The sequence below is a fragment of the Staurois parvus genome, unplaced genomic scaffold (genome assembly GCF_062004578.1).
Source record: "Staurois parvus isolate SC_StPar_1 unplaced genomic scaffold, SC_StPar_1.0 ptg000257l, whole genome shotgun sequence".
In the NCBI taxonomy this organism is placed as follows: Eukaryota; Metazoa; Chordata; class Amphibia; order Anura; family Ranidae; genus Staurois; species Staurois parvus.
In genome coordinates, this window is record NW_028318053.1 from 989,159 (window position 1) to 1,016,584 (window position 27,426).

Consider the following 27,426-nt stretch of genomic DNA (forward strand, 5'->3'; position numbering starts at 1 on the left):
ATGAAAAATGTAAAGTTATGCACCTGGGGGCTAAAAATGTAACAGCAAGTTACACACTAGGGGAAAATACATGATGGAAAAAGATCTGGAGGTCCTAGTAGATAAAAGACTCAGCGACGGCATGCAATGCCAAGCTGCAGCAAGCAAAGCTAGCAGAATACTAGCATGCATAAAAAGGGTATTTACCCCAAAGATAAAACCATAATCCTGCCAATTTATAAAACTCTAGCTCAGCCACAGCTGGAGTATGCCATCCAGTTCTGGTCACCTGTCCTCAGGAAGGATGTGCTGGAACTGGAAAGGGTCCAGAGAAGGGCAACAAAACTAATAAGGGGACTGGAGGACCTCAGTTACGAGGAATGACTACAAACATTAAACTTATTCTCTCTGGAGAAGAGACGCTTGAGAGGAGATGTGATAGCAATATACAAATACCTCAAATGGTGATTTTAGTATAAAGAATAAACTATTTAGTCTCGGAGTATAAGAAGACACAGGGCCACTTAATGAAATTGGAGGAAAAGCGATTTATTCTTAAACTGTGTTGGAGTTTTCACTGTCAAAGTGGTAAGGTTGTGGAACTGGCTTCCACAATCGGGGATATCAGCTGATAGTTTCAAAACACTCTTAGATGAACATCTTCGTGAACACAATATACAGGGATATGGGATAAGATTTTTGACATGAGCACACACACACCCACATAGGTAACTATGTATGTGACGTACTGGGAGCTAGGGACATAAGGCAATCCAGACACTGAAGCTTTCTGTTCATACGGACAGGATATTCCTTTGTAATAGCCTAGAGTAAAATTGAGCATAAGGAAAGCCTTGAACACCATCATTCCTAGCATGCTCATAGAAAAGGATGTATCAAAGAGAACCTTCGCCTATTTTTAGCTTCCAGGAACTTCTCAGAGACTATCCTTTTTCTGGAGCGGAGGCCAGCCCTCTGGCCCTGTGGATTCTCTCTGGATCCAGATGCCTATGGGCGCCGAAAAGACTGCTTGGATGACTAGGTACCAGCTGGTGAAGCAACCATTCCTCTATAAACTGGATCCCTGCCCTTCTTTTTAAGCAGCAACTTTTGTGCCCAGAAGCAATCGCTCCAGCAATTCAAGGCCTGTCAATGCCACAGCCAAGTTATCCTTAGTGACATACGCTGAGGTTGATGTGCTAAGAGTAGGCACAATGCCAGAGAAATGTAGCATTGCAGATACACCTGATGCTTCTGGTCTATCGGGAGATGAGAACACAGTGGATTAGGACTGGAGTCCTCTTGGCTTTACGGCGGTGCACTTATGGCCCTACAGGCTGTGCTCCCCCAATACTTTTTGGAAGCCCTTCCTTTAAGTGATTTGTAGGCAATATTGTAGCAACTTTGCTGCCAATACCCAATTATGCAGTTTGCAGGTATGCAGTCAAGCAATCATTCATTTATGCAGGTATGTAGTTATTCAGATTTAGTATATATGATTGTGAGTTAGGGACCTTAAATTGTACGGTCCTTGAGCATTAGGGACTGATGTGAATGTACAATATGTATATACAAGTAATGTACAATATGTATATACAAATTGACAGCGCTATATAAGTACATGTAATAATAAATAAAAAGTGGAGAAACAAAAAGTCAAATCTGACATATTCCACGCAAAAGCCCAAAAATGGATGGGACATAATTAATGGCACCTTCTCAAAATTGTAAGAATTAATTGCATTCCAAGTATGTGATTAATTTTGTGTGTAATTTTGTAATTAAACTCACCTGTATCAATTAACAGATCTCAAAACGATGCTAAAGGCTTACATTTTTTTTCTGAAAATAACAAACATATCTATACTTACCTGCTGTGTGCATTGGTTTTTCACAGAGCAGCCCAGATCCTCCTCTTCTCGGGTCCCACGCAAGCTCTACTGGCCCCTCCCTCCTGTCGGGTGCACCCATAGTAAGCAGTTTGCTATGGAGGCACCCGTTAACTTTGTTGTATTTTTACCAGCGAATGTTGCTCCACATGGTTTGCAAAGAGTCTTGTTCTCCTTAGCATCAAATGTAAAACACATCCATAAATCTCTTTCTCCCAGTCCCAGATGCCAACATTTCTATACAGTTTGCGCAACAAATGGGGATGGTTGGGAAGGACATACAAGTGACTCGGAGAGAGAGGTCTGGATAGTCTGAGGAGTGAGTGCACTGGACAGTCTGAGGAGGCCTGTAATGCACAATGAGTGCTCTAGATGGTCTGAGGAGGCCTGTAGTGCACAGAGAGTGCTCTGGACAGTCTGATGAGGCCTGTAATGCACAGTGTTCTGGACAGCTGTCTGAGGAGGCCTGTAATGGTGCACACAGTGCTCTGGAGGTTGATCTGAGGAGGGCTGTAATAGTGCACACAGTGCTCTGGACAGTCGTCTGTCTGAGAAGGCCTGTAATCATGCTGTGCACAGTGCACTAGACAGCCGGGAGGCCTATAAATGCTGTACAGTGCTCTGAATGGTCATCTGAGGAGGCCTATAATGCTGCACAGTGCTAAGCACACTATGCCACTAAACATGTTCCCTTGCTTGCTGGGTGGGGAAACACTCACAAGCTTTACAGTAGGAGCTCTGAGGAAAGTGGAAGTTCATGTGAGTAAACATTTTCACTGCCAAAAATTAGAATCAATTTTCGTCATTTGACAAAAATTCAAAGTAATTTTCTTTTAGTTTTTGTCACTGGAAACATGCCGCTGACAAAAACGACGAAAATATTTTGGTCAATGAAAGTATGCATGTATGCACTTATTAGCAGTACCTATCAATCGACAAACAAGCAAATGCAGCACAAAGCTGTAATCCTTGCAGCAATCATGCACAATTATGCAGTGGCAATGCGTAAGAAAAGCAGTATAATAAGCAGTAATTTAGGGCCTCCTGCGGTTGCCAGCATCCAGCCTCCTTGATAGCACTCACATGCTCTCAACCATCATTCTGCCTCGCTCTATGACACCTGTGTTCTTCCCAGCTGATAAACTGGCCGCATCTGCCTCCATAAGCAAGGCCATGTAAACAAAGGCTTCAATTCATAACCAGGATGGCTGCTGGCCCCACATGCATGATGCCCCAGGACACAGAGAAACACTGGTAACAGCCATCGGAATACAAGCTGCAGGGGGAGAAAGCAAAACCAGGTACACACAGCTTTGCAAACCAGAGCACACAAGGGTAATGGGTTTGATGAAACACAATCCATAATGTGAGCATACCTACTACTCATAATTGCTAACAAGGAGGACGACCCCTGGCAACCCCAAATTTTTTTTAAAGCAACCCTGCCACTAAAACTTACCAATCATGCCACGGGATCCTGTTTAAAAAATAGAGATCTAATCTTCCCTAATCATGGCAGGCTTAGTCATTCAGGACTTTCAAGGACTTGGTACCCCTTCTCTGCTTTGGGGTCTACTGCCTTGGATCTGTACAGCACCCTGCCGGAAGCTTCCCTGGTCAGTGCCAGTGATTGCCCAGGATTCCGTAATGCAGAGTCCAGCACCAAAAGGCCACATTACAAGCAGTCCCACTGAGTTTTCCATCTCTGACTCGGGTACCATCCATTTTAGCATCCAGCTATCCAAATGGATCTGATTATCCAGTCCCTTGATTACTATTTGAACCATTTTGAGACCACCAGTATTCTCACACAGAGCTGAACTTTAGTGACCATCACCTTCAAAACTCTGGTAAGAAAGCTGGTGTGCTTCCTGTATGGGAGGAGTTATATAGGGGTAATGATTATAGCCTGCTCTGTGTCCCATAATGTACGATAAAGAGAGATGGTGTTGGTGAGTAAAGAGTGCACCACATCCCTCAAGCTACATATAAAACCACATTGTAGAAAAACATATGAGACTTTGAAGAGATGTCACACAAGCCAGAAAAAAAAAAAGATACGAATTAAGGATAGAAACAACCAAATGTATTATACATTCTTAAAAAACATTATATTGCACATCACATTGGGGTATAATGTACTGAAGCATTACACAGAACACATGGAACCTCCCTAATAGCGATATGCTCCCACCCTTTAAGATTGACGACATATGGACTTTTATTTATTTATGGTTGGTTTCTATGATGCTTCCTTCTCCCCCTGGGCCTTGCACCATATAGTGGCTATCCACACCTAGTTTTATACATGTTGTTGTGAGTAATACACAAGCTAAGGTGTTTTGATTCTGCACTTTACTTCATTTGTATGTATTATTTATATTAACATAATGTGTGTGTGTGTATATACAGTTGTGTTCAAAATAATAGCAGTGTGTTGAAAAAAGTGAATAAAGCTCAAAATCCTTCTAATAGCTTTTATTTCCATACACACAAATGCATTGGGAACACTACACATTCTATTCCAAATCAAAACATGAAGAAAAATAGATCAAATTTGTGTTGTTCCCCTAAAAAAATGGATGAAAAGTGAATATTAGACGGTTCAAAAAAAATAGCAGTGTTTTTATTCTTCTTTACAAACTCAAACATTCACTATATAAACTGAAAAATGTTTGAAGATTTTGCTTTCCTTTGAATCACTTAATATTTAGTTGTGTAAGCACTGTTTCTGAGAACTGCTGTACATCTGTGTTGCATGGATTCAACCAACCTCTGGCACCTGTGAACAGGTATTCCAGCCCAGGATGATTGGACTACATTCCACAGTTCTTCTCTATTTCTTGGTTTTGCCTCAGAAACTGCATTTTTTATGTCACCCCACAAGTTTTCTATTGGATGAAGATCCGGGGATTGGGCTGGCCACTCCATAACCTCAATCTTGTTTGTCTGGAACCAAGATGTTGCACGTTTACTGGTGTGTTTGGGGTCGTTGTCTTGTTGGAACACCCATTTCAAGGGCATTTCCTCTTCAGCATAAGGCAGCATGACCTCTTCAAGTATTCTGATGTATTCAAACTGATCCATGATCCCTAGTATGCGATAAATAGGCCCAACACCGTAGTATGAGAAACATCCCCATATCATGATGCTTGTGCAACCATGCTTCACTGTCTTCACAGTGTAGTGTGGCTTGAATTCAGTGTTTGGGGGTCATCTGACAAACTGTCTCCGGCCGCTAGACCCAAAAAGAACAATCTTACTTTCATCAGTCCACAAAATGTTGCACCATTTCTCTTTAGGCCAGTCAATGCTCTTTGGCAAATTGTAACCTCTTCAGCACATGTCTTTTTTTCAACAGTGGGACTTTGCGGGGGCTTCTTGCAAATAGCTTGGCTTCACATAGGCGTCTTCTAATTGTAACAGTACTCACAGGTAACTTTAGACCTTCTTTGATCTTCCTGGAGCTGATTGTTGGCTGAGTCCTTGCCATTTTGGCTATTCTATCCATTTGAATGGTAGTTTTTCGCTTTCTTCCACGTATTTCAAGTTTTGGTTGCCATTTTAAAGCATTTGCGATCATTTTAGCTGAGCAGCCTATCATTTTCTGCACTTCTTTATATGTTTTCCCCTCTCCAATCAACTTTTTAATCAAGGTACGCTGTTCTTCTGAACAATGTCTAGAACGACCCATTTTCCTCAGAATTTCACAGAGAAATGCACTGTAACCAGCATGTACATTTGCTGCCTTCCTTCCTTAAATAAGGGCAATAATTGCCACCTGTTTTTCAAAGAATGAATGACCTCACTAATAGAACTCCACACTGCTATTATTTTGAACATGCCCTTTCAATTAGTGATTCAATTACACAGAATCAGCAGCATGCATGTCATGACGGTTGGGTCTGTTGGATTTCTATTACTCTACTACACCTGCTAGTAAATTATTTGCCATGTAGAAATATCACTTCTACCAAAAACAGTGACTGATCAGGTTAGTGATGTCTGACTGCCATTATTTTGAACACAACTGTATGTGTATATATATATATATATATATATATATATATATATATATATATATATATATACACACACATATACACACACACACACACACACTTCTGTCACTAGTACCCTGGTCTCCCGAAGAAGCTTTCCATGAAAGGAGTTTAGACATACCCCTCACCTGCTGGAATCACTACTATGGCAATCCATCTACAGTTGTGGCCAAAATTATTCAACCCCCAATGCTGTAAAGGGGTTTAGGGACTATAGTGTACATTTGGAATTGTATTCAGAATCAAATCCTACAAGGACGTTGTAACTACCCAAATGCAACTAAAATGACATCAATTGTTTATGTAATACAGTAGTAAATGGTTCTTATGTGGTTTCTTCATTGCCACAATTATTCAACCCCTTAAAGACTACCACTCTGAAGAACAGAGGTTCATACAGGTGCTTTCCATCAGGTATTGAAAACACCTGTGGATGTCACCGAGCAGCAATCAAGCATAATAAGCACCAATTAGGCAGCTTTAAAATGACTGTGATACTCAGCTCCTTCTAGACATTTACTGGTGTGGTTACAAACATGGTGAAGGCAAGAGAATGGTCCAGGAAGACAAGAGAAGAGGTGATTTCTCTTCACAGGAAGGGCAATGGCTATAAGAAGATTGCAAAGATGTTAAACATACCAAGAGACACCTTAGGAAGCATCATTCGCAAATTCAAGGCAAAGGGCACTGTTGAAACGCTACCTGGTCGTGGCAGAAAGAAGATGCTGACTTCGACTGCTGTGCGCTACCTGAAGCGTAGAGTGGAGAGAAGTCCCCGTGTGACTGCTGAGGAACTGAGAAAAGATTTGTCAGATGTGGGTACAGAAGTTTCAGCCCAGACAATAAGACGCACACTGCGTAATGAAGGCCTCCGTGCCAGAACTCCCAGGCGTACCCCCTTGCTGTCTCCAAAGAATAAGAAGAGTCGACTGCAGTATGCCAAAAGCCATGTGGACAAACCACAAAAGTTGTGGGATAGTGTTCTGTGGACTGATGAAACAAAATTAGAACTGTTTGGGCCCATGGATCAACGCTATGTTTGGAGGAGGAAGAACAAGGCCTATGATGAAAAGAACACCTTGCCTACTGTGAAGCATGGTGGAGGGTCAATCATGCTTTGGGGCTGTTTTGCTTCTGCAGGTACAGGGAAGCTTCAGCGTGTGCAAGGTACCATGAATTCTCTTCAGTACCAGGAGATATTGGATGGAAACGTGATGCAGTCCGTCACACACCTGAGGCTTGGGAGACGTTGGACCTTTCAACAGGACAATGATCCCAAGCATACCTCCAAGTCCACTAGAGCATGGTTGCAGAGGAAAGGCTGGAACATTTTGGAGTGGCCATCGCAGTCACCAGACTTAAATCCGATTGAGAACCTCTGGTGGGACTTAAAGAAAGCAGTTGCAGTGCGCAAGCCTAAGAATGTGACTGAACTGGAGGCCTTTGCCCATGAAGAATGGGCGAAGATACCCGTAGATCGCTGCAAGACACTTGTGTCAAGCTATGCTTCACGTTTAAAAGCTGTTATAACTGTAAAAGGATGCTGTACTAAGTACTAAGATTGAATGTCACTTGGGGGTTGAATAAAACTGATAATGCTGTGAGCACAGAAAAGACATTTGTGGTTATTTCATTATAACTGTTATGTTATATTTGTCTGACCTACAAGTGCCTCTTTAATGTAAATGTAAGCAAGATGACTGAATGATCAAAAGCAATGTCAAACTGGCCAAAACACTCAATTTCAGTGGGGGTTGAATAATTTTGGCCACAACTGTATATCTAGGGAGTGTATCGTATTAAATTTATTTAGTTGGGTTGTGTTGCAGTATTGTATAGACTGTATGTAGGGCAGTGAGGAACATTTATAGGTAAAGTTGATCCAGAGAATATCATATTGCCTCATGGGGGATAAGCAAGGAATTTTTCCCCCTGCTAGAGCAAACGGAATCATGTCTTGCTGGGGTCAGGGTGGGGGTTGGTTTGCCTTCATTTGAATCAACTGTGGGTATAGGATTGTATAATTTTTTTTTTCCTTCCTTTTTATTGGTTGAACTAGATGGACTTGTGTATTTTCAACCAGACTAACCATGTAACAATGAAGGGTTCTGTACAAGATAAGGTCACCAGTTCGGAGACCTGTCTCACTGACGTGAGAGCCACAAGGAAAACCACCTTATAAGTAAAGCTGGCCAAGGGAATATCCTGAATAGTCAAAAAAGGGAGGCTTTCGTTTTGCTAACAAGAGCAGATTATGATCCCATGGACTGGGGAACAAACAGGGGGAGCTATGTGACCTACCCCAGCGAATGAGTAGCCAGAGGTATAGAGAATAGCTTAGAACGAAATCTTACCCTGCAGAGCGCTCAAGGCGAAGTACTGATCCAGCCCAGACTGGAGAAAGAACATGTCACATACCATGGAGTATAGTTCTGTGCCATGCAAGTGCGATAATAGACCTTCTGAGAAGTATTTTCCTGGCCTTAAGCAGTGTAGCATTAACAAATTTGGAGAAACGCTGATTCCTTGAGACTTGGGCTCCAAAAGCCAAAACTTCAAAACCAGCAAACATGAAGCAGAAGTTGAGACAGCAGGTTGGCTTGGTCAAAGAGTGCCCATGGAATGTCTCCTAGGAGTCAGTGAATGTCTGAGTATCAAGTCCCTCTGGGGCAGTTCCCCAGATGCCCTTTATCTCAATACTGTGAAGCAGCTAAGGAACAATCTATAGAGGGAAGACCTAACCAAAACTGATCCCTTGGGGTCTTCAGCACTTCCAGTGCAAATGCTCTAGATATTGAATCCTCGTCAGCCATCCCTGAAACTGGTCAGTCCACTGCATCATGAAAACTGTGCAGGGCTGCCAAGCCCCTGGTCTTTGGACTGGTTCATGGGCTGGTACAGAGACTGAGGGAGCTTTCTCTACGCAGTCAGCACTAGGGATGAGCTTGATGTTCGGTTTGCATGCAGGTTCTAAGCAAACCTTCACTGTTCAGATATTTAAGCAAGATATGAACTTTAAGGCTGTTTGGCAGGAATTCCTTCTCTCAAAGTCCCACAATACATTGCTTCAGTCATCACTGGCATCATCAGCGTTGAAAGCTGAAAATTGGCCTGGGCAGGAAGGGGGTAAAAGTGCCTGGTATTTAAGTGGTTAAGGGAAAATCAGATTAGTGTAGCGTGCTTTCAGTATTGTGCTATATATAGTATTATATTTTGTTGTATTTGCCATTCATACTTTGCAGTGAATCACAGTTTGTGTAAGCTCAACTACATTCAAATTAAACAAACCCAACAGTCCTTTTAAGGACTTGTTTTTGTTTGTGTCTGCAACAGGTTCTATTGCTGTGTTGAAGCTATTTCTCCATTTTTTTTTTATTTTGGGGTGTTACTTGGCTTTTTTGTCAATAAAAGGTACTTTTTGTTTCTTCTGGTTTTCGGGTGGCTGTTTGGATTTTTTTTTTTTTAAATTTGACTTTTTGTACTTTTTAGCTTTATTTTATTTTGATTGTGAGATATATCTTTTATTGGGGTGCTGGGCTACACAGCCGCAGCACATGAAGGAGGTGGTGGAGTAGCTAATAAAGCCATCCTTGTCCTCCTCTTCCACCACCCACCCAGGCTCAGAATAGCTTGCAGTTCATTACAGCATATTTTGATTTCTCATCCACACTTACTCCTGCTTGTGCCCTGCCAACTGGCACAGAAGAGTGGGTTGAATTATTTGAGCATAGTGTCAGCCATGTGCCGCAAGAGAATACAGCAATTAATTTGCTCTGATGTTGGCTCTGAGTTTGAAGAGGAGAGTAACAGAAGCCTAGAGAGAGGACACATCAGTTATGAACAATTGCCAGCGACGTTCACCCAGCACACTTCCAAGTTGGTTATAGTGAAGAGGAGTTTGGGTGATGAGGTCTTTAATTTTACCTGGGTGCCCAATAGTGCAGAGAAGGAAAGCGAGGAAGAGGCACAGTCCTATCAAGGCTGGATGTCATCCAGGGACAGGTGCAGGGAAGTGAAGGGAGAACATGCCCTATTCCACTGGATGGCAAAGCTCCAAGGGTGCAGGGCACAGTTAACCCCAGGTCCACTCCCCGCTGTGTGGGACCTTTTCAGCTCATGTACAACAGACCAGGTTATTGTTATTTGCAGTCTCTGCCTCAAAGCATGGCAATAGCATAAGCCATTTGAGTACCACAAGCATGAAAAGACATCTGACCTCTCATCATGCAGCTTGTTGGGAACAGCACCAAAAAGCTACATGTCAGAAAATGGGCCTTATTCCATCTCTCTTTTCCACCCATACCCTACTATACACTTCCAGCAGGGAAAGATGACATGTGCCATACCAAGCATGCTCAATCTGGTGGTACAGTAGTTCCTGAACAGGTATTCTGGGTTACCAGACAATCTGAGGGAGGCAAGAAGAGGTTGTATCCACTTCAGGCGGTTCTGTCCAGCCACTGTCTGTCTGGGTGAAATGCGGCAGGAATTCTGTTGCCTGCAACCCACCTGATCCGGGACATACCAGCCAGGTGGAACTCTACTTTGGCCATGCTGCAGTGCCCGCACATGCAACAGAAGGCCATAAACTAGTACCTGTGTGAGTATGACACATAGGCAGTCTCAGGGGAGCTGGGATTCTTTTCCCCATATCAGTGGCTGCTGTTATAGGATGCATGCATTGTATTGTCAATGCTTAAGGAGGCAACAAGAATGTGTTGCTTCGTGGACAGAGCACTCCAGACAGAACAGTAGGAGAGCTCAACCTATGCAGACACCATCCATGTGAGACACAGCAAGCACAGGAGGAGGAGGAAGTATGGTTGGGGAGCACTGAGGCTGAGGACAACATGAGGAAGTGTTCCAGGGGTGGGTTTTGTGCCTCCCAAACCCTGGGAGTAGTGGTTGGGTGGAGGCAGCTCAGCACAATGTCATCGTCATAAGATTCCATGGACTCGATCATTACCTAGAGCCTGCAAAAGGAACCTAGGATTTGTGGCATCAAAAGGCAGGGAAGGGACCATTACTGTTGGCAACCCTACTTGATCCACGTTACAAGGGGAAAAAAATCGCAGGGCTCATCCTGCCTTCGCAGAGAGAGTACAGGATGAAATATCTGGGAGATACTGTACAGAAGAACATGTGTAACACATGTATAGAGGCTGGCAGGTTAATGTAAGGTACCTGTTTATAAGGTATAGTCCCAAGCGGAGTATTGGCTGGGGGGGATTAGGCGTTCGTGTAGTCAGGCAGGCCAGGCCAGCAACAAATCTTAATGGCAAAGTACATGTTCCGAGTCTGGAAGCGTGGTCGCGGACAGGCAGGGTCATACATGGACTGGTAGAATTGTCAGGCAAAGAGTAATCCAGTAATCAGGCAAAAGGACAAATTTCAGAAATCCAGTAGCTCAGAAGCATTGCACACCCAGGGAAACAGATCCAACAAATGAGCACACTCCAAAGGAATTCCTGCAATTTAAGCTGATCTTATTGTGGATGGATTGCAGCTGTGAGACAGGTGGGACTTGAGAGCATTAAGAGCAGAGCTACTATGCAAAGTGTATACTGCAAGACTCAGGTTCCCCAGTGGGAAAGGAAATAGAGAAACAGCCCCAAAGGCAGAAGGACCCAAGTTCTACCCCGGGCACATGACAGGGCCCCCCCAAATGGACCTCTGGGGGCCTATTGAGGCTTAGTAGGAATGGTAGCTTGAAAATCCCAAACAAGGGCAGGGGCATGCAGGTCTTTATCGGGAACCCAAGATCTATCAGTCACAGGGTATCCCTTCCAATGCATTAAGTAGTATACTCCTCAGCTTCGCCGTCTTGAATCCAAGATCTTGGATACCTCGTACTCGTGCTGCCCATCCACAAGAACAGCAAGAGGTAGTTGTTGAGGTCTTGATTACCGGTTAAAGACTGCCTTTTTGATAGAGAAACTTGAAAAACTGGGTGTATTCGGAGAGAAGGTGGTAATTTCAGGTGGTAAGAGACTGGCCCGAAATAATCTTGTAGGGACCGATAAATCGTGGGCCCAACTTGGCAGAAGGTTAGTCTCACATACTTGGCAGACAGTCATACTTTGTCTCCGACTGCATATGGGGGTATATGGTGTCTTCGTTTTTCAGAGTAGTGTTTATATTTGCCTGCAGCTTCTTGTAGAAGTAGGCAAATCTTCCTCCTACGTAGTAGGATGTCCTTTACTTGTAGGTTTGCTGCTGGTACATCAGAAGAAGACTGCAGCACGGGACTAGTGTGTGAATGATAGCCTAGAGCTGCATAAAAAGGCGATGATATGAAGGGCACTAATTCCACCCAGAGTTAATGGCAAGTTCAGCTAAGTGTAGATATTCAGACCAGTTAGACTATAATGCATTGACATAATGCTGAATGTAGGTCTCGAGAGTCTGGTTCAAATGATCGGTTTGGCCATCAGTTTGAGGGTGGCGTGTGCTAGAGGGGGGCACGGTTACCCCCAACTTTTTACATACAGCTCTCCAGAATCAGGAGATGAACTTGGAGCCCCGATCAGACACAATTTTGGTAGGTATCCTGTGATGTTTGACAAAACGAGACAGAAAGAGAGAAGACAATGCTCCAGCTGTAGGTAGTCCAGAAAGTGGCACAAAGTGACTCATCAAGGAAACATTATTCATTTTGACCCAAATGGTAGTCATTCCAGCAAACTTGAGTAGGTTCGTAATAAAATCCACGGCCAAATGGATTCAAGGTTGTTGAGGGGCGGGGAGTGGTTGTAGAAGGCAGGTAGGTAGAGTGAGAGGAGTCTTATTTGTAGCTCAAGTTGGACAGGCAGCTACATAATCTGAAACATCCTTTTTCATCCCTGCCCACCAAATATGGTGCTGTAAAATTTTTAAGGTGATTGAGACACTAGGGTGGCCAGACCACATCCCATCATGAGCCCAAAGAAGTACCACCTTCCCGAGACTAGGAGGTAAAAACAGATGACCAGATGGCACTTTCTGACCTTGGAAATATGACTCTGGGTCTCCTGTAATTGCTGTGAAAGGGCTGTAGAGAGCTGTGTCACAATCTTGTGAGGTGGTATTATGTACTGTTTGGTGGGCGGACCAGTTTTGGAAGCTTCAGTTTTTTTGTTTTTGTGTCCTGGAGCATAAGAAGGAAAATAAAGTTGAAACAGGAACAGAAAAGATCCCATCGTGATTGACTTGACTCAGACGTTTGGCTGTCTGGAGATACAGAAGGTTTTTGTGGTCAGTCAAGATCGTGAAGGGCTTTGAGGTCCTTTCCAAGAGATGCCTCCATTTAGACAGTGCAAGTTTAATCGCCAGTAGTTATCAGTTCCTGACATCATAGTCAACCTCAGCAGGAGAAAACTTTTAGGAGAAAACGGCTACTGGGTGAATTTTACCAATTTATGGTTGTCTTTGAGAGACCACTGCACCCAGCTACTACTTCAGATGCATCCACTTCAACAAGATACTGGAGTTCTGGTTTGGATGTTGCAGGACTGGAGCCTTGCTGAAAATTTCTTTTAACTGCTGGAAAGCTGACAAGCTTCAGGGGACCATACTTTACAACTGGCCCCCTTTTTAGTCATGGCAGTAAGGGGTATGGCAATGGTGGCAAAGCCTTTGATAAAGCGTCCATAATAGTTGGCAAAGCCCAGGAAGCTTTGAAGCTCTCCCAAAGCATTAGGTTGTGACCATTGTGGGTTCATTTTAAAACCATCAGGGCTTATGATATAGCCCAGAAGCAGCATACAGGTCTGATGAAAGCTGCATTTTTCGATCTTTGCATAGAGCTGGTACTCATGCAGTGGCTGCAGTACCGGTTTCACATGGGAAATGTGTTTGAGTGTTCTGGAAAAGACTAAGATGTAATCCAGATATATTAGTACAAACTTGTTTATGAAGTAATGGAACACCTGATCCATAAAACACAGGAAGACAGCAGAGGCGTTGCAGAGCCCAAAAGGCATTACTAGATACTCTACATGCCCACTGCAAGTGTTGAATGCTGTCTTCCACTCGACACCATCCTATGCGGATCAGGTTATAGGCCCCTAGCAGGTCCAGCTTGGTGAAGATACTGGCTCCTTTCAGAAGGTCAGACAATTCCAGGATAAGGAGCAAAGGGTAAGAGTCCTTAACAGTGATTTGGTTCAAATCTCGATAGTCTATACATGGACGAAGTCCACCATCTTTTTTTCTCAACAAAGAAGAATCCAACCCCCACTAGAGAAGAAGAGGGACTGTTAATGCCCCTCTCTAAGTTGTCCTGAAGGTATTCTTCCACAAATTTTTGTTCTGGCTGTGATAGGGGATATGTCTTTCCTTTCTGAAGAGGCACCCCCAGGATCAGGGTAATTGCAAGTCAAAAGAATGATGTGTGGGCAATACCTCAGCTCTCTCATTTGCAAAGTCACGGTAGTCCTGTGGCAAGGTGGGAAGTATGGACACAGAAGCCAGTAAACTGTGAGATAGTCTTGGGTTGAAGTACACAGTTCTGTTGGCAGTATGTGCCCTAGGAGGTTAATTCCCAATTAAGCCAATCGAATGAAGGGTTGTATAGTTGCAACCCTGCATATGCAAGGATTACAGGCAGATATGGAGAGTCAATAAGAGATAGGTTAATTTCCTCCTTATGGAGGGCACCAACCTGTAGGGAGATCAACATGGTCTTGAACTCCACTATGTCTTTTCCTAATGGTTGTCCATTTACCTTGGTGATGGTCAGGGGTCTTGGCTTGGGGACAAAACAAATGTTTTCCTTGATGAAAGTCTGGGCTAGGAATATACCCACTGCTCCAGAATCCATGAAATGGACGGTTATGGGTTCTGTGAACTAAGTTTTGGTGGAGGAATTCACAGGATCTAGCCCAGCTCCTCCAACATGGGTTAGACTCTCCCTCTTTACTGCATGGGTGGGGTAAGCGGATAATAGGTGTCCTTTCAGTCTACAATACAGACATAGGCCCAATGAGTGTTCAGTTTGCTTCAATTAGGTGGACATGGCTGACATCCATAGGCTCTGTAGGGGTCATGGGCTCTCCTTGTCCGTGTATGATCCTGCCTGTCCCCGACCACGCTTTCTGGATTCTGACCTTGTATCTTGAAAGCAAGGTACAAGGTCAAAACCCAGAAGCATGGTCAGAGACAGGAAGAGTCATAAATGGACAAGAGGCAAAGAGAGTAATCCAGTAATCAGGCAAAAGTCAAAGTCCAGAATTATAGCAAACCCAGGGAAATAGATCCAACAAATGGGCATGGTTCAAAGGAAGCCCTGCAATTTAAACTGATCTGATTGTACTAGGAGCAGAGGTACTATGCAAAGTGTATACTGCAAAACTCAGGTTCCCCAGTGGAAGAGCAAACAAAGCCACAGCCTCAAAGGCATAAAAACCCAAGTTAAACCCTGGGCACATGACAGTTAAAGTTCACCTTTGGGAATATGTTACATGTTCCACCCATTTTTACTGTGGAACATGTAATATGTTCCGATAGCCACAGCCACTGCCCGCCGCCCCCCCCCCCCTCCCTCTGACAGATAATACTATCTGTCAGATTTGAAAACAGCGTGGCTGTGCAGGGCCCCGCCCACACGGCTGCATCATTCATTCACGGACTTCTGTGAATGAATAAACTCCAAGTTCCGGCTGCCTTAGCGGCTGTGGGCTTGTAGTTTTCAATGAACTACCACGGCGCTGTGGAGTGCCATGGTAGTTCATTGAAGCTTTCTGTCAGAAAATCTGCTTGCTTGTACATCCTGTACGGAAAGCAGATATTCTGACAGGTCTGCAGGAGACCTACTGGTGATCTACTGCAGGAGATCTACTGATCGCTGGTACAATGCTTTCCAGGCTCCCGTAGACAAAAACAATACATGCAAATTTTTTTACCTTCAAAAAAAATGTGCATTCATTATTTTTTTCTAAAAAGTGAACTTATCCTTTTAACGTAATTCCTGACTTGAAAATGCCTCAGTCTCAGTATTCACCTCTGAAATGCTGGTCTGTGTGCTTTGAAATATGTGCATATAGTTATTCAAAACATTTTTCTTTTGTCTCGGGGAGAATAAAATGTACTTTTTGGATTTACAGCTGTAGCCTGCTCTGTTCCTCAAATTGCAAGACTGAAAAGGTTTAAAAAAAGCATGCATCAAAGCTGTAAAATGCACCTTTCCTTACTCTATAAAAATGGAGGCCCACATAGGCATCGGCAGTCACAAAATTCAATATACTTTAGTCTTTCAATGTGGTGGCTGCATTCCTTTTCTCAATCCCCCATTCCTCTGGTGATCCTGCCAGTAACACACTACCTGACAATGTTCACTCACTGTACTATATATCTATGGAGATGCAGTATTGTCAGGCTAGGCTGTTCTGGCTTGGACCATGAACAACTCCTCCTCTTCATTACACCGGAGGGTGAGGAGGGATATTCTGTAGTTCACAGCTAACTTAATATTTTCTTTTAATTCTGCTTGGAACTTTCAATTTAACAAAAGCACCAAAAGTGGTGGACCTTTGGGTCTCCTATAAAGTAACTGTAGAGTGTACGACACCCCTCCTCTCCTTACCCAACCACGGAATGCTTTATATTATATGACCCCATTCACAAAATACAAAGCCTTCTGCAAATAGACAGGTGACAGGAGTCCTGGGCAGCCACACAGCAGACAAACTCTCCTGTCGGAATGCCTGGAGTATAGCAACAGCTTTAGTGTTGATGGTCAGTAAAAAGTAAATAAAAGAGAAATTCATGACATGTATACACCTCGAACTTACATCATAAGTAAAGAATTGCAGGAATTATGCACTATTTAAAATGTGCTGGCTTACAATGAGTATTTGTCTAATGCACATGTATATGTATTCTGCGTGTATGTGTTGCTAAATGCACAATAAAACTGAAATTACTAAATTCTACAAAGCTTATACAGTGGAGCATACCTGATTGCCACCTTGCCCATGGCATCCAAAGAGAGAGAGATGCGCCCCGACTGGATTATGATCTGGAGCATTATAATCAAGACACTCTGACAATATGCCCATACTCCGCACCTACAAAAAAACATCAAAGCTCTTTTAATCTTTGTAGGAATATAACTTTGGCTATTTGTCAGGCATAAGCCTAATATCAGGAAAGTTTTCTGTATTCCAATAGTTAGGCATTGAGCTCCCAACTGTAAATATTCAAGGGTTAGAATGCCTGCACCTATGAGTCCAGCAAATGAAGGTGGGCATGTGGTCTGTGTCAGCTTGCTTTATACTGCATAAGAAGTGTTCATTATTAAATAATAGAGTGCACATACTTTAGAGCTTCCCAAACAGTCGGTCACAGTCAGTGTACACTCAGTGAAACATGTGATAATGGAGTTTGCGTCAGGGTTAAAGTAAATAAGGTCACCCAATATGACAACATCATGAGTGCTGGAGATGAAAAAACAGCAATGGCACACAGACAGGTATCCTTTGTATTTTCAAATTGGTAATCTTTTTTTTCTGGAATATATGAGTTAGAAAGTATGTATTGCCAAGTACTTGAATGTGCATAAATTCACTTTTTAAAAATGCAGTCTGTCATTGAAGGTTTAATGTTTGAGGAGAAAATTAAAGAAGTTCACCTTTGAAACATGTTACAAGTTCCATCTATATTTACGGTGGAACATGTAACCTGCTCCAGCTCCTGCCCCCTCTCCCCTCAATACCCCCTCCCTGTGACAGCAGGTGGGGGTTCTTCTTCCTGCACTCACCATCACTTCTTAACAACAGTGGGGCTGCGTGGTGCTCTACACAAACAGCCATGTCATTTATTTACAGATTCCTAAGAATGAAAAAACTACAAGTACCATCTTCCACCATGGCAGACGAACTGGTGGTTTCAGTGTGCTGCAGGGGTGCTGATGAGTGCTCTTGTAATCCACTGAAAAGTCCTCCAGCTTTTAAACAGAAATAGAGGCATGGGCTGAAAAGATGGAGGACATGTCTGCAGGAGCCCACACTGCACTCGTGATCCACTAATAGAAGGTGCAATATTTTCCAGACTTCTGCAGGAAAAGATAATAAATGCACATTTTTTTTTTCTGAACACCCATTTTTTTACCCATTGCCAACTTACCATGCCTTGTTCTGAATCTGTTCTGTGTGAAGGGTTTTACAATGTAAGCATGCTGCTTTGTATCGCTCTGCTATGCAGAGCGATACAAAGCAGCATGCTGGAGCTGAGAAGAGACAGGTCTGTATTGTTTACATCCAGACCTCCCTCCCGTCAGTGATACTTGGCGATCGCAGGCGGGGAATCGTATCCCGCGCATGCCCCCTACCTGGAAATGCTAAATCACTTATATAAACGTGATTTTGTGCAGCCCTGCCGCCCTGTAGCAACACTTCTGCTATAGGGTGGCGGACAAGTGGTTAAAAAAAAGAAAGAAAAAAGTACATTACCATTGGTGTGATTTGTCCCTTGTGCTGCTGTATCCTGGTTTGGGTAAAATCTTCCTCCTCCCAATAGCCGCCCCCCCCCCACCCCCACTCCCACTGTCGCACTCTTCCAGGGTGGCAGGGGTTAACAGAACCATGACACTAATTTAAGAGTGCCTATGCCAGTCCTTTCCACCCAGCTCCTCTATTCATAGAAGCCGTACTACATCGTCTATGAATGAAAATGAATGGAGGGGGCGGACCTTTCAATCAGCTGTCCATTTTTCATTCATAAATCGTTTTTCATTCATAGATCCTGTAGTACAGCTTCAATAAATGGATGAACTGGTCAGAAAGGTCAGGTATAGTTGGGCAGTCTTCCTGAGAGCCTGTCACAGCTACCTCAGTTCTACTAAGCCGTCACACCCATAGATTATGGCAGCAGGTGCGGGAAGTCGGAGGGTGAATATTTCACCTAAACCAAGAGACAGCAGCACAAGGGGCACATCACACTTATGGTAAAAATGTTCCTTGTGATTGTTTTTTTACTTTTAACCGAAAAGTAGGGTTTAACCCTTTTGCTGCAAGGTCTGTATGGACCTACAGTACTGTTTCCATCTGGCCTTCCTGCTTCTTCTATAAGCTCATAGTCACTTCAGTGACCATGAGCTTATAGCAAAAATGTTCAGTAGACTTTGGTGAATAAAAAGATAGCTCTGATTAGTGGTTAACAAGCTGCCGATCAGAGCTATTCACCTCATATGTGACATCGCCCTCCCTCTGCCACTTCCTTGCCTCTAGTCTCTTTCCCTCCCACCGCTCTTCTCTTAAATGCCCCCCCCCCCTACTTTACTTTGTTTTTTACCCTGCATTCACCGCCCCCAACCCCTACACCCAGCACAGATTCCCCTCCTTCCCCCCCCACCCCCAGAACAGATTCCCCACCCCCCTCCCGCCACAAACCCGTTCCCCTGCAGCCACCAGATTCCCTCCTCTGCCTCTCCTGCCAGCTTCAGGTGGGTGCTGCAGGGGTTTGAAGGCACCAAGATATGTCCCCCCGCCTCTCCGGCTCCCCACAATGGCCCCCGACTCACTGATGCTCTGCTGCTCCAGTACTTGGGGAAGCTGTTAGGACGGAGGGCGGGGGGTGGGGGCTTGATAGACATGAGTTTACCAGCACCCTCCCTTTCCTTCAATGAATACAGTCAGTGATCATTACCAATTGCTCCTGTATCCATTGATAACTGAGCAATAGCAATACAAAGCCCCCCCAAAAAAGTATTAAAAAATAAAATTGTAAAAAAAAACAAACAAAACACAGTAAGTCCTTGTTCGCACAGGGCATAGAAAGTGCGCACCCCTGCAAGGCCATGTTTACCCGCACAGGGATGCACAGGTGTTCCGTGCATCCCTTGGCAGGCAGTCACACTTAGGTCAGTTGGGATGTAGCAACTGCACGAATACAGCCGTTGCTCCCAATAGGACATCCATCCTGCACTCAGGGTCATGCACCCACACCCACACAGATGTCAGATTGGGAGCAGCAGCTATACCAGTGCAGCTGTTGCATCCCAAGAGACATGAATAAGACTGCCTGCATGGGGATGCATGGAACACCTAGGAATCCCCATGTGGATAAACACGACCCTCCATGGGCATACACTTTAGTATGCACTATGTAAACGAGTCTTTAGTAACAATTTAGTAGGTATTTTTTAAGTTATGTTGTGTTTGTGGGCACCAATAATGATTTGAGTTTATTTTTAATTAAAACAGCGATTTGATGAACATTAGCACTTTTTTTTATTCTACAGGTCATGTGCTTTCAAAAAATGTATGGTTTGGGGGGTCTATTAAAAATTCTGAAAGCTGTATGTGAAAAATGGTAACCTCCAAATCTCTATAGTAACTTATTATTTATTTTTATTTGTTTCTAACAGATTTGAGTACCTTCCATTTTTCTCCATTTCACAAAAGGGCACAATTTAATATTTACAAATATTTATTAACTCAATACAGTTTTAATTTTCATAGTTAGTAGGAACGTTGTAAATTTCGCCATGTATGTATCCACTAATAATGATTTTACTGTATTTTTAGTGAAAATATTGATTTGATAAACAAACCAGTGGGAGGAACCACAGTGGCTGGAAGAGGAGCAAGCATTCTACATCACAAGAATACTTGCAGTGGATGGGTAGTAATTATGACAGGGCCACTTTAAAAAGCACTGCAGAGTAAAAAAAGTTTGTATGTAAATTCTAGCACTAAACCTTTTTCGTGCTTCCTTTTACACCAATTTAAGGCTTCATTCATGTCAAACCTTTTATGGAAAATATATGTATGCAAATATATTTGATAATTTTAGTTTTGGACCATACAAGTCTTCTAACAAGGGTAGAGACATGGGTCCTATAAACATTTAAGCAGCCCAAGAGAAAGAACCCAAAGGCGGTGTTAGATCAACAAGCTTGCTTACACATGCAAACAAAGATCAGAAAAACAATATATATGTTACTTTCTATTGACCCAGGACAACCTAACCTTGTCTATTCAGCTGCTTGCCATTGTCTTAGTTTTGGGAAAGAAACAAAAGACAAACATCTGAACTCAAAAGTAATAGTCAGTGGTAGGGAAAGAGAATACACACGCAGGCCATAGATGGTGCAAATTTCTTTCCTGCAAGAAAGGAATTCGCATGACTCCCCCATCAACACAGGCAGTGCTGGCAGGAGAATCCCTCCTGCTGAGACATTGTCTTCTCCCAGGGGGGAAGGTGTTAGCGGCCATAGCAGCTGCTCAGGATAATCGCAAATAAGTGCAGCAGGCTGGTTGTACCAAAGTTGATCGATCAACTTGGTACATTCAGCTTGCCCATAAACAGTTCAAATCTCAGCCAGTTCAGCAGTTTGAACTGTCTATGGCTGACCTTATGCAGCTAGCAAGTTAAAGTGGTCTCCCATCCAAGTACGGACCAGGCCGAACCCTGCATAGCTTCCAAAGTCAGACATGTGCAAGGCAGCTAGCAAGTAAGGCAAGTACACAAACCCTAAAATAAAATGTGAAAATGAAAGTGCAGCACCTAAGTGATCAAAAATGAATATAACAATATTTTAATCAAAAACCAAACTGTAAATAATATACTTATGACAAAACCAACAAAACGAAAATAATATCTCCAACAGTCCATGTGCAGTTTTCATCCAACAGTCCAAATATATCACATATGTGTTGCTCCAAACCACCACCTTTACACACTTACCAGCTATGAAGCTGCATCAAAAAGGCAGCAGACAGCGTGTTTAGCACAGACAGGGCATCACAGTATGGGAATCCATCCTCATTGTAATCCTCCACTCACACAGAGGGTGGCCAGCACCACCGATATATCATGCCTAGGGTGAATGTTCACCACACGGGCTACAGAAAAAGGTATATAGTGTATTAAAGTGGAAGTAAAATTCAGTTTTTAAATTGTACCTACAGGTAAGCCTATAATAAGGCTTACCTGTAAAGTACAGTATCTCCTAAACGTGCACAGTTTAGGAGAAATTCAAAAAGCATGCAGTCGGTGATGTCACCAGCGCATGTGCTCTGATGTGAAGTCCTTCAGAGCTCTGTGCCACACCCGAGAGCTCCCGCACGCATATGTGGGAGTGATGTCATCGCGACTCTGGCCATTCATACTGCCGGAGCCCGCAAACCCAAAAGGAAGACCAGGTGAAGGTAGCGGTGCAGGGGAGCCGTGACAGCACGGCGCTGGAGGGCTCTGTCTGTCATAATGTACTAGTATGCAGTTTGTTTATTAATGATCACCATTGTTAAAAATGTATGTGTGTGTTATAATGTAGCCATAATCAAGTAGTGGTTTGAGTATGCATATTGTTTGTTTTCCTCTATGTGTATTATCAATATTTTAATTATGGACTGATATATATGAAACTCTGCTTCTTTATAGTTTAAAAATGTTTTCCATTTAAAGGCTACTACCACAAACTAGAAAGATGCCAGACTCTCATTTTATGTTTGTAGGTAAAAGCACATAGCTCAATCTGTTATAGTAGAAGATTGAAGTGAACTAATGCCTGAATAAACACATAGGTGGTTAGTAAACAAATCCAACAATAAGAAATAAGGTTACACCTTCTGGGCAGCTTTTATGAGTGTATTGTCTGCAACTGAATATATAACAATATCACCTGAAGGGGGACACCCTTCGCTAAAACCAGGACACATGCACATCATCTACAGAGACATACATTTAGACAAGTCAACATTAAGAGACAATTCTACCCATTGATTGGCAGCCATCTTGTGAGAGTCTGGCCAACAGCCATTTCAAAGCCTACAATCACTTGTGGAAGCTTAACTATAGTTTCCACTTCGCTTGTTGATTTTTCTGTTTTAAATAATTTTATGCTAGCTGATTTGCTACCCCATTAGTAATCCTAAACACCCCAAAATTTGGTCATTTTAATTTGCCTTAATGGCGTAACTTTAGACAGACTTCCCCAGGGAATTTGACTATAGCGGGTTCACAGGCAAAGTTAGTCACATGCAGGTTATCTGTCAAATTTTATAAAAACAAGTTAGGATATCTACAAAATTGGAAATTCATTATTGAATTTATTCAAATATATACTGTGCTGTGACAGATAATTGTAGAACTTCATTATAGATATCTTCGTGTCTATGCATATCCCAGTCTGACTATAATTTAGTCAGTGTTTGTAAAGTGACTTCTGTCAAATATGAATTTATTTTTGATGGTCTCAGTCCATACCTACACCCAATGTTACCATGCTATTCAAAGACTTTCTGAATGAAAGATAACTCAGGAATAATTAAGTCAGCTTACATACATTTTTATAAATTATTTTTGTATTGGAGACACTGTGGTTCATTGATCAATTAAATAAATCGATATAGCTGACTAAATTAATCATTCAGACATGTTCTGACATTCACATGGCCAAATCACCCATGGTGTGGCGAGTAGGTTGTGTAAAACTGCCCAGGAGCCCAGGTTTTTGTGAACAGCCATGGCCATGACGCCTGTACAAAGTAATGATAAGCGGACAGTGCATAATTAGGCTCACGTGGGTCTATTAAAGCCTTTGGCATTTAGGAGAGTTGGCTTTTAGTCCTCATTCACAAGGCCAAATCAGTCAAGGTGTGCCATAGAAAGGAAGTCTGTACAAAGCAATGACACCCTGACAGGGGCTGCAACTGTCCAGCAGTGTTAAGATGTAATTGAATACACCCAGGGATTACCTGCAGTTAAGCATAGAAAGTTGACTGTAAACACAAGGCACGTGTGTTCAGTAACAATCATCTATCCCTAACTGCCACAAATTATTCCTTGTATGATTACATCTAAACACAGTTGGAAAGCTATAGCCATCACCAGTCTGCTTTGTAAAGGATTTCTGGCTGCAGTGAACCCTGGCCATCTCTAAGCATAATCTAGGCCTTTTTTTTTTCAACATAGATTGGGGAAGGGTCTATATCATCACCAGGGTGACCCCCCCAACCCTCATTTTCACTCGTGACCACACAAAGAAATGCAAAATTATAGAGTTGTTTCAAGAAGAAGAGGTGAGGGGAAATGTTCCAAAGAGGACTCATGTTTGAGGACAACTGTCTAAAAAGTAGATGCTCCCCATTTGGGAAATTTCCTCTAACTTCACGTTACTCATGTTATGTTAACTGTTGTGCCTCTGAGACAGGAAATAAAGGATCTCCAGCGGTGCATAGACTGCAAACCTTGCAGGGGTTTTAGTCCTTCTCTACTCTATCCTAAACTGCATAAAAAGAAAAAAAAAAAAAAGGTTTGGGCTATACATGCACTTTAATGCATGGTAATAATTTATAACCGTTTTTAAACTTCTACAGGGTATCTAGTAGAATGAGTGTCGTACTGTATGGGGTCTGTTCATAAAAAAATTGCTTTGCAAATGTCTCGTTAATGCAAACATAACCAATTTTACCTGTAATTTTTGTCATATGTATGTCATGTCAGTTTCTATCTGTTGATTTTCGACAGGCGATTGCAACATTCCCTAACATTCAATCCTAAGAGAGTCATAACAGCAGAGCGGACAGCGGGAGAACATTTCTGGATCAGGTGCAGGAAGCACAGCACAGCATTGAATAGACCGCAGCAGCTGCCGGGGTTAACTTTTTAAGTTAACCAGCAGCTGATTGGAAGCAGGGTGGTCTTAGCACCCAATCACCTCCTGGTTAATACAAAAAGATAACTCCGGCAGCTCCCACACTCCATTCAATGCCGTGCTGTGCTTCCTGCATCTGATCCAGAAATGTTATGACAGCTCCCACGCTCTGTTCAGTAATGTGTTGTTATTCTGCACTCACTCCAGAAATGTTCTCCTGCTGTCCGCTCTGCTGTTATAACAACGGGAGAGGATGGGGGGGGGGAGAAGCGGCTCCTAAATGGCGTGACCGGGTCCGGATAAAACCGTGGCTAGTTCCACATCTGGACCGCCATTTAGTGATACCTGATATACAGTTTGTAGCTGCTATAACTTTCACACAAACCATTTTTTTTTTTTTAATCAAAAGACATGTACAGTGGGGCAAAAAAGTATTTAGTCAGCCACCAATTGTGCAAGTTCTCCCACTTAAAAAGATGAGAGAGGCCTGTAATTGGCATCATAGGTAGACCTCAACTATGAGAGACAAAATGAGAAAAAAAAATCCAGACAATCACATTGGCCGATTTGGAAAGAATTTATTTGCAAATGATGGTGGAAAATAAGTATTTGGTCACCTACAAACAAGCAAGATTTCTGGCTCTCACAGACCTGTACCTTCTTCTTTAAGAGGCTCCTCTGTCCTGCACTCATTACCTGTATCAATGGCACCTGTTTGAACTTGTTATCAGTATAAAAGACACCTGTCCACAACCTCAAACAGTCACACTCCAAACTCCACTATGGTGAAGACCAAAGAGCTGTCGAAAGACACCAGAAACAAAATTGTAGACCTGCACCAGGCTGGGAAGACTGAATCTGCAATAGGCAAGGAGCTTGGTGTGAACAAATCAACTGTGGGAGCAATAATTAGAAAATGGAAGACATACAAGACCACTGATAATCTCCCTCGATCTGGGGCTCCACGCAAGATCTCACCCCGTGGGGTCAAAATGATCACAAGAACGGTGAGCAAAAAACCCAGGACCACACGGGGGGACCTAGTGAATGACCTGCAGAGAGCTGGGACCAACATAACAAAGGCTACCTTCAGTAACACACTACGCCGCCAGGGACTAGAGAGCATTTGGATGATCCAGAAGAGGATTGGGAGAATGTCATATGGTCAGATGAAACCAAAATAGAACTGTTTGGTAGAAACACAACTCGCCGTGTTTGGAGGAGAGAGAATGCTGAGTTGCATCCAAAGAACACCATACCTACTGTGAAGGATGGGGGTGGCAACATCATGCTTTGGGGCTGTTTCTCCGCAAAGGGACCAGGACAACTGATCCATGTACAGGACAGAATGAATGGGGCCATGTATCGTGAGATTTTGAGTGCAAACCTCCTTCCATCAGCAAGGGCATTGAAGATGAAACGTGGCTGGATCTTCCAACATGACAATGATCCCAAACATACCGCCCGGGCAACGAAGGAGTGGCTTCGTAAGAAGCATTTCAAGGTCCTGGAGTGGCCTAGCCAGTCTCCAGATCTCAACCCCATAGAAAACCTTTGGAGGGAGTTGAAAGTCCGTGTTGCCTAGCAACAGCCCCAAAACATCACTGCTCTAGAGGAGATCTGCATGAAGGAATGGGCCAACATACCAGCAACAGTGTGTGCCAACCTTGTGAAGACTTACAGGAAACGTTTGACCTCTGTCATTGCCAACAAAGGATATATAACAAAGTATTGAGATGAACTTTTGATATTGACCAAATACTTATTTTCCACCATAATTTGCAAATAAATTCTTTCCAAATCAGCCAATGTGATTGTCTGGATTTTTTTTCTCATTTTGTCTCTCATAGTTGAGGTATACCTATGATGCCAATTACAGGCCTCTCTCATCTTTTTAAGTGGGAGAACTTGCACAATTGGTGGCTGACTAAATACTTTTTTGCCCCACTGTAGCAGAATACATTTAGCCTACATTTATGACTAAACTTTAGTTTATTGGATATTTTTCATAACAGAAAGTAGAAAATATTTCTTATAAAAAAAAAAACAAAAACATTTTTGAATCACAAAAAATAAAAAAACCCAGTGATGATCAAATACCATGGGGTTTTGTGTAAAAAAAAAAAGGACATTCATTTTATTTGAGTACAGTGTTGCATGACCGCACAATTACCAGTTGAAATAGTTCAGTGCCAAATAAAAAAATGGCCTGATCAGAAAGGGGGAAAAACCTTCTGGGGCTGAAGTGGTTATTATATGTTGTACCTGAATGAAACAACTATCAAAGAATACCTACCGCCCCATGCCAGCCAAGACGGTCTTCAGGCACATGCAGTTCTGGAAAAACATTTCTCAAGTACCAATCAAAACTCTTGCACTGCAGTCTCTCTCGGAGTAGCTTACGCTCAGAAATATCTCCATATTTTTCCTGTAGTACAATAAAAACAAAAAAGCTTTCACTAACAAACTGCAAGATGGCTCTTAAAGTTTTTTTATGTAGTTCATACTGTTTTAATCTTTATCCACTAGGTTGTACAAAGCAAAAACAGGTCAATGTAACTGTGTTGCAGGCCTAAAAATAAACCCTTGTGAATTACAGCTACAGTATTAAATTAGAAAGAGGGAGAAGGAAAAATATAGCCAAAAACTATAAAGCAGAAGACAATGGTATATGAAAGTTGTAGGGAAATAAAAATCTACTGATTTTAAAAAAATAACTAAATACATTATTACCAATGGCTTAGCAAAGTGTGCCTGTTCTTTCAATGGATTATTCAAATGTTATATATTTACTTGTGTGACAATTTAATTCCCGGAATGCCCACGGCATAGCACAATGGTAGTAAGTTGTACAGCCATTCACGATGTTCTGACTTGCACTCAACAGAGTTGCAGACCAGTTGCGGACACAGCTGATCAC

The 27,426-nt window shown here is 42.7% G+C and overlaps 1 protein-coding gene across 1 annotated transcript in view; it reads right to left on the minus strand.

Moving 5' to 3' along the window:
* The window catches only part of GALNT4 (polypeptide N-acetylgalactosaminyltransferase 4), a 189,517-nt gene that overhangs the window by 26,265 nt on the left and 135,826 nt on the right, over window positions 1–27,426 (minus strand). Inside the window, exons 8-9 of the mRNA XM_089681040.1 lie at window positions 26,803–26,934; window positions 16,864–16,974 (exon numbers count right to left, since the gene is read on the minus strand). Coding sequence (XP_089537166.1) covers window positions 16,864–16,974; window positions 26,803–26,934 — 243 coding nt within the window. The remainder of the gene's footprint in view (window positions 1–16,863; window positions 16,975–26,802; window positions 26,935–27,426) is intronic.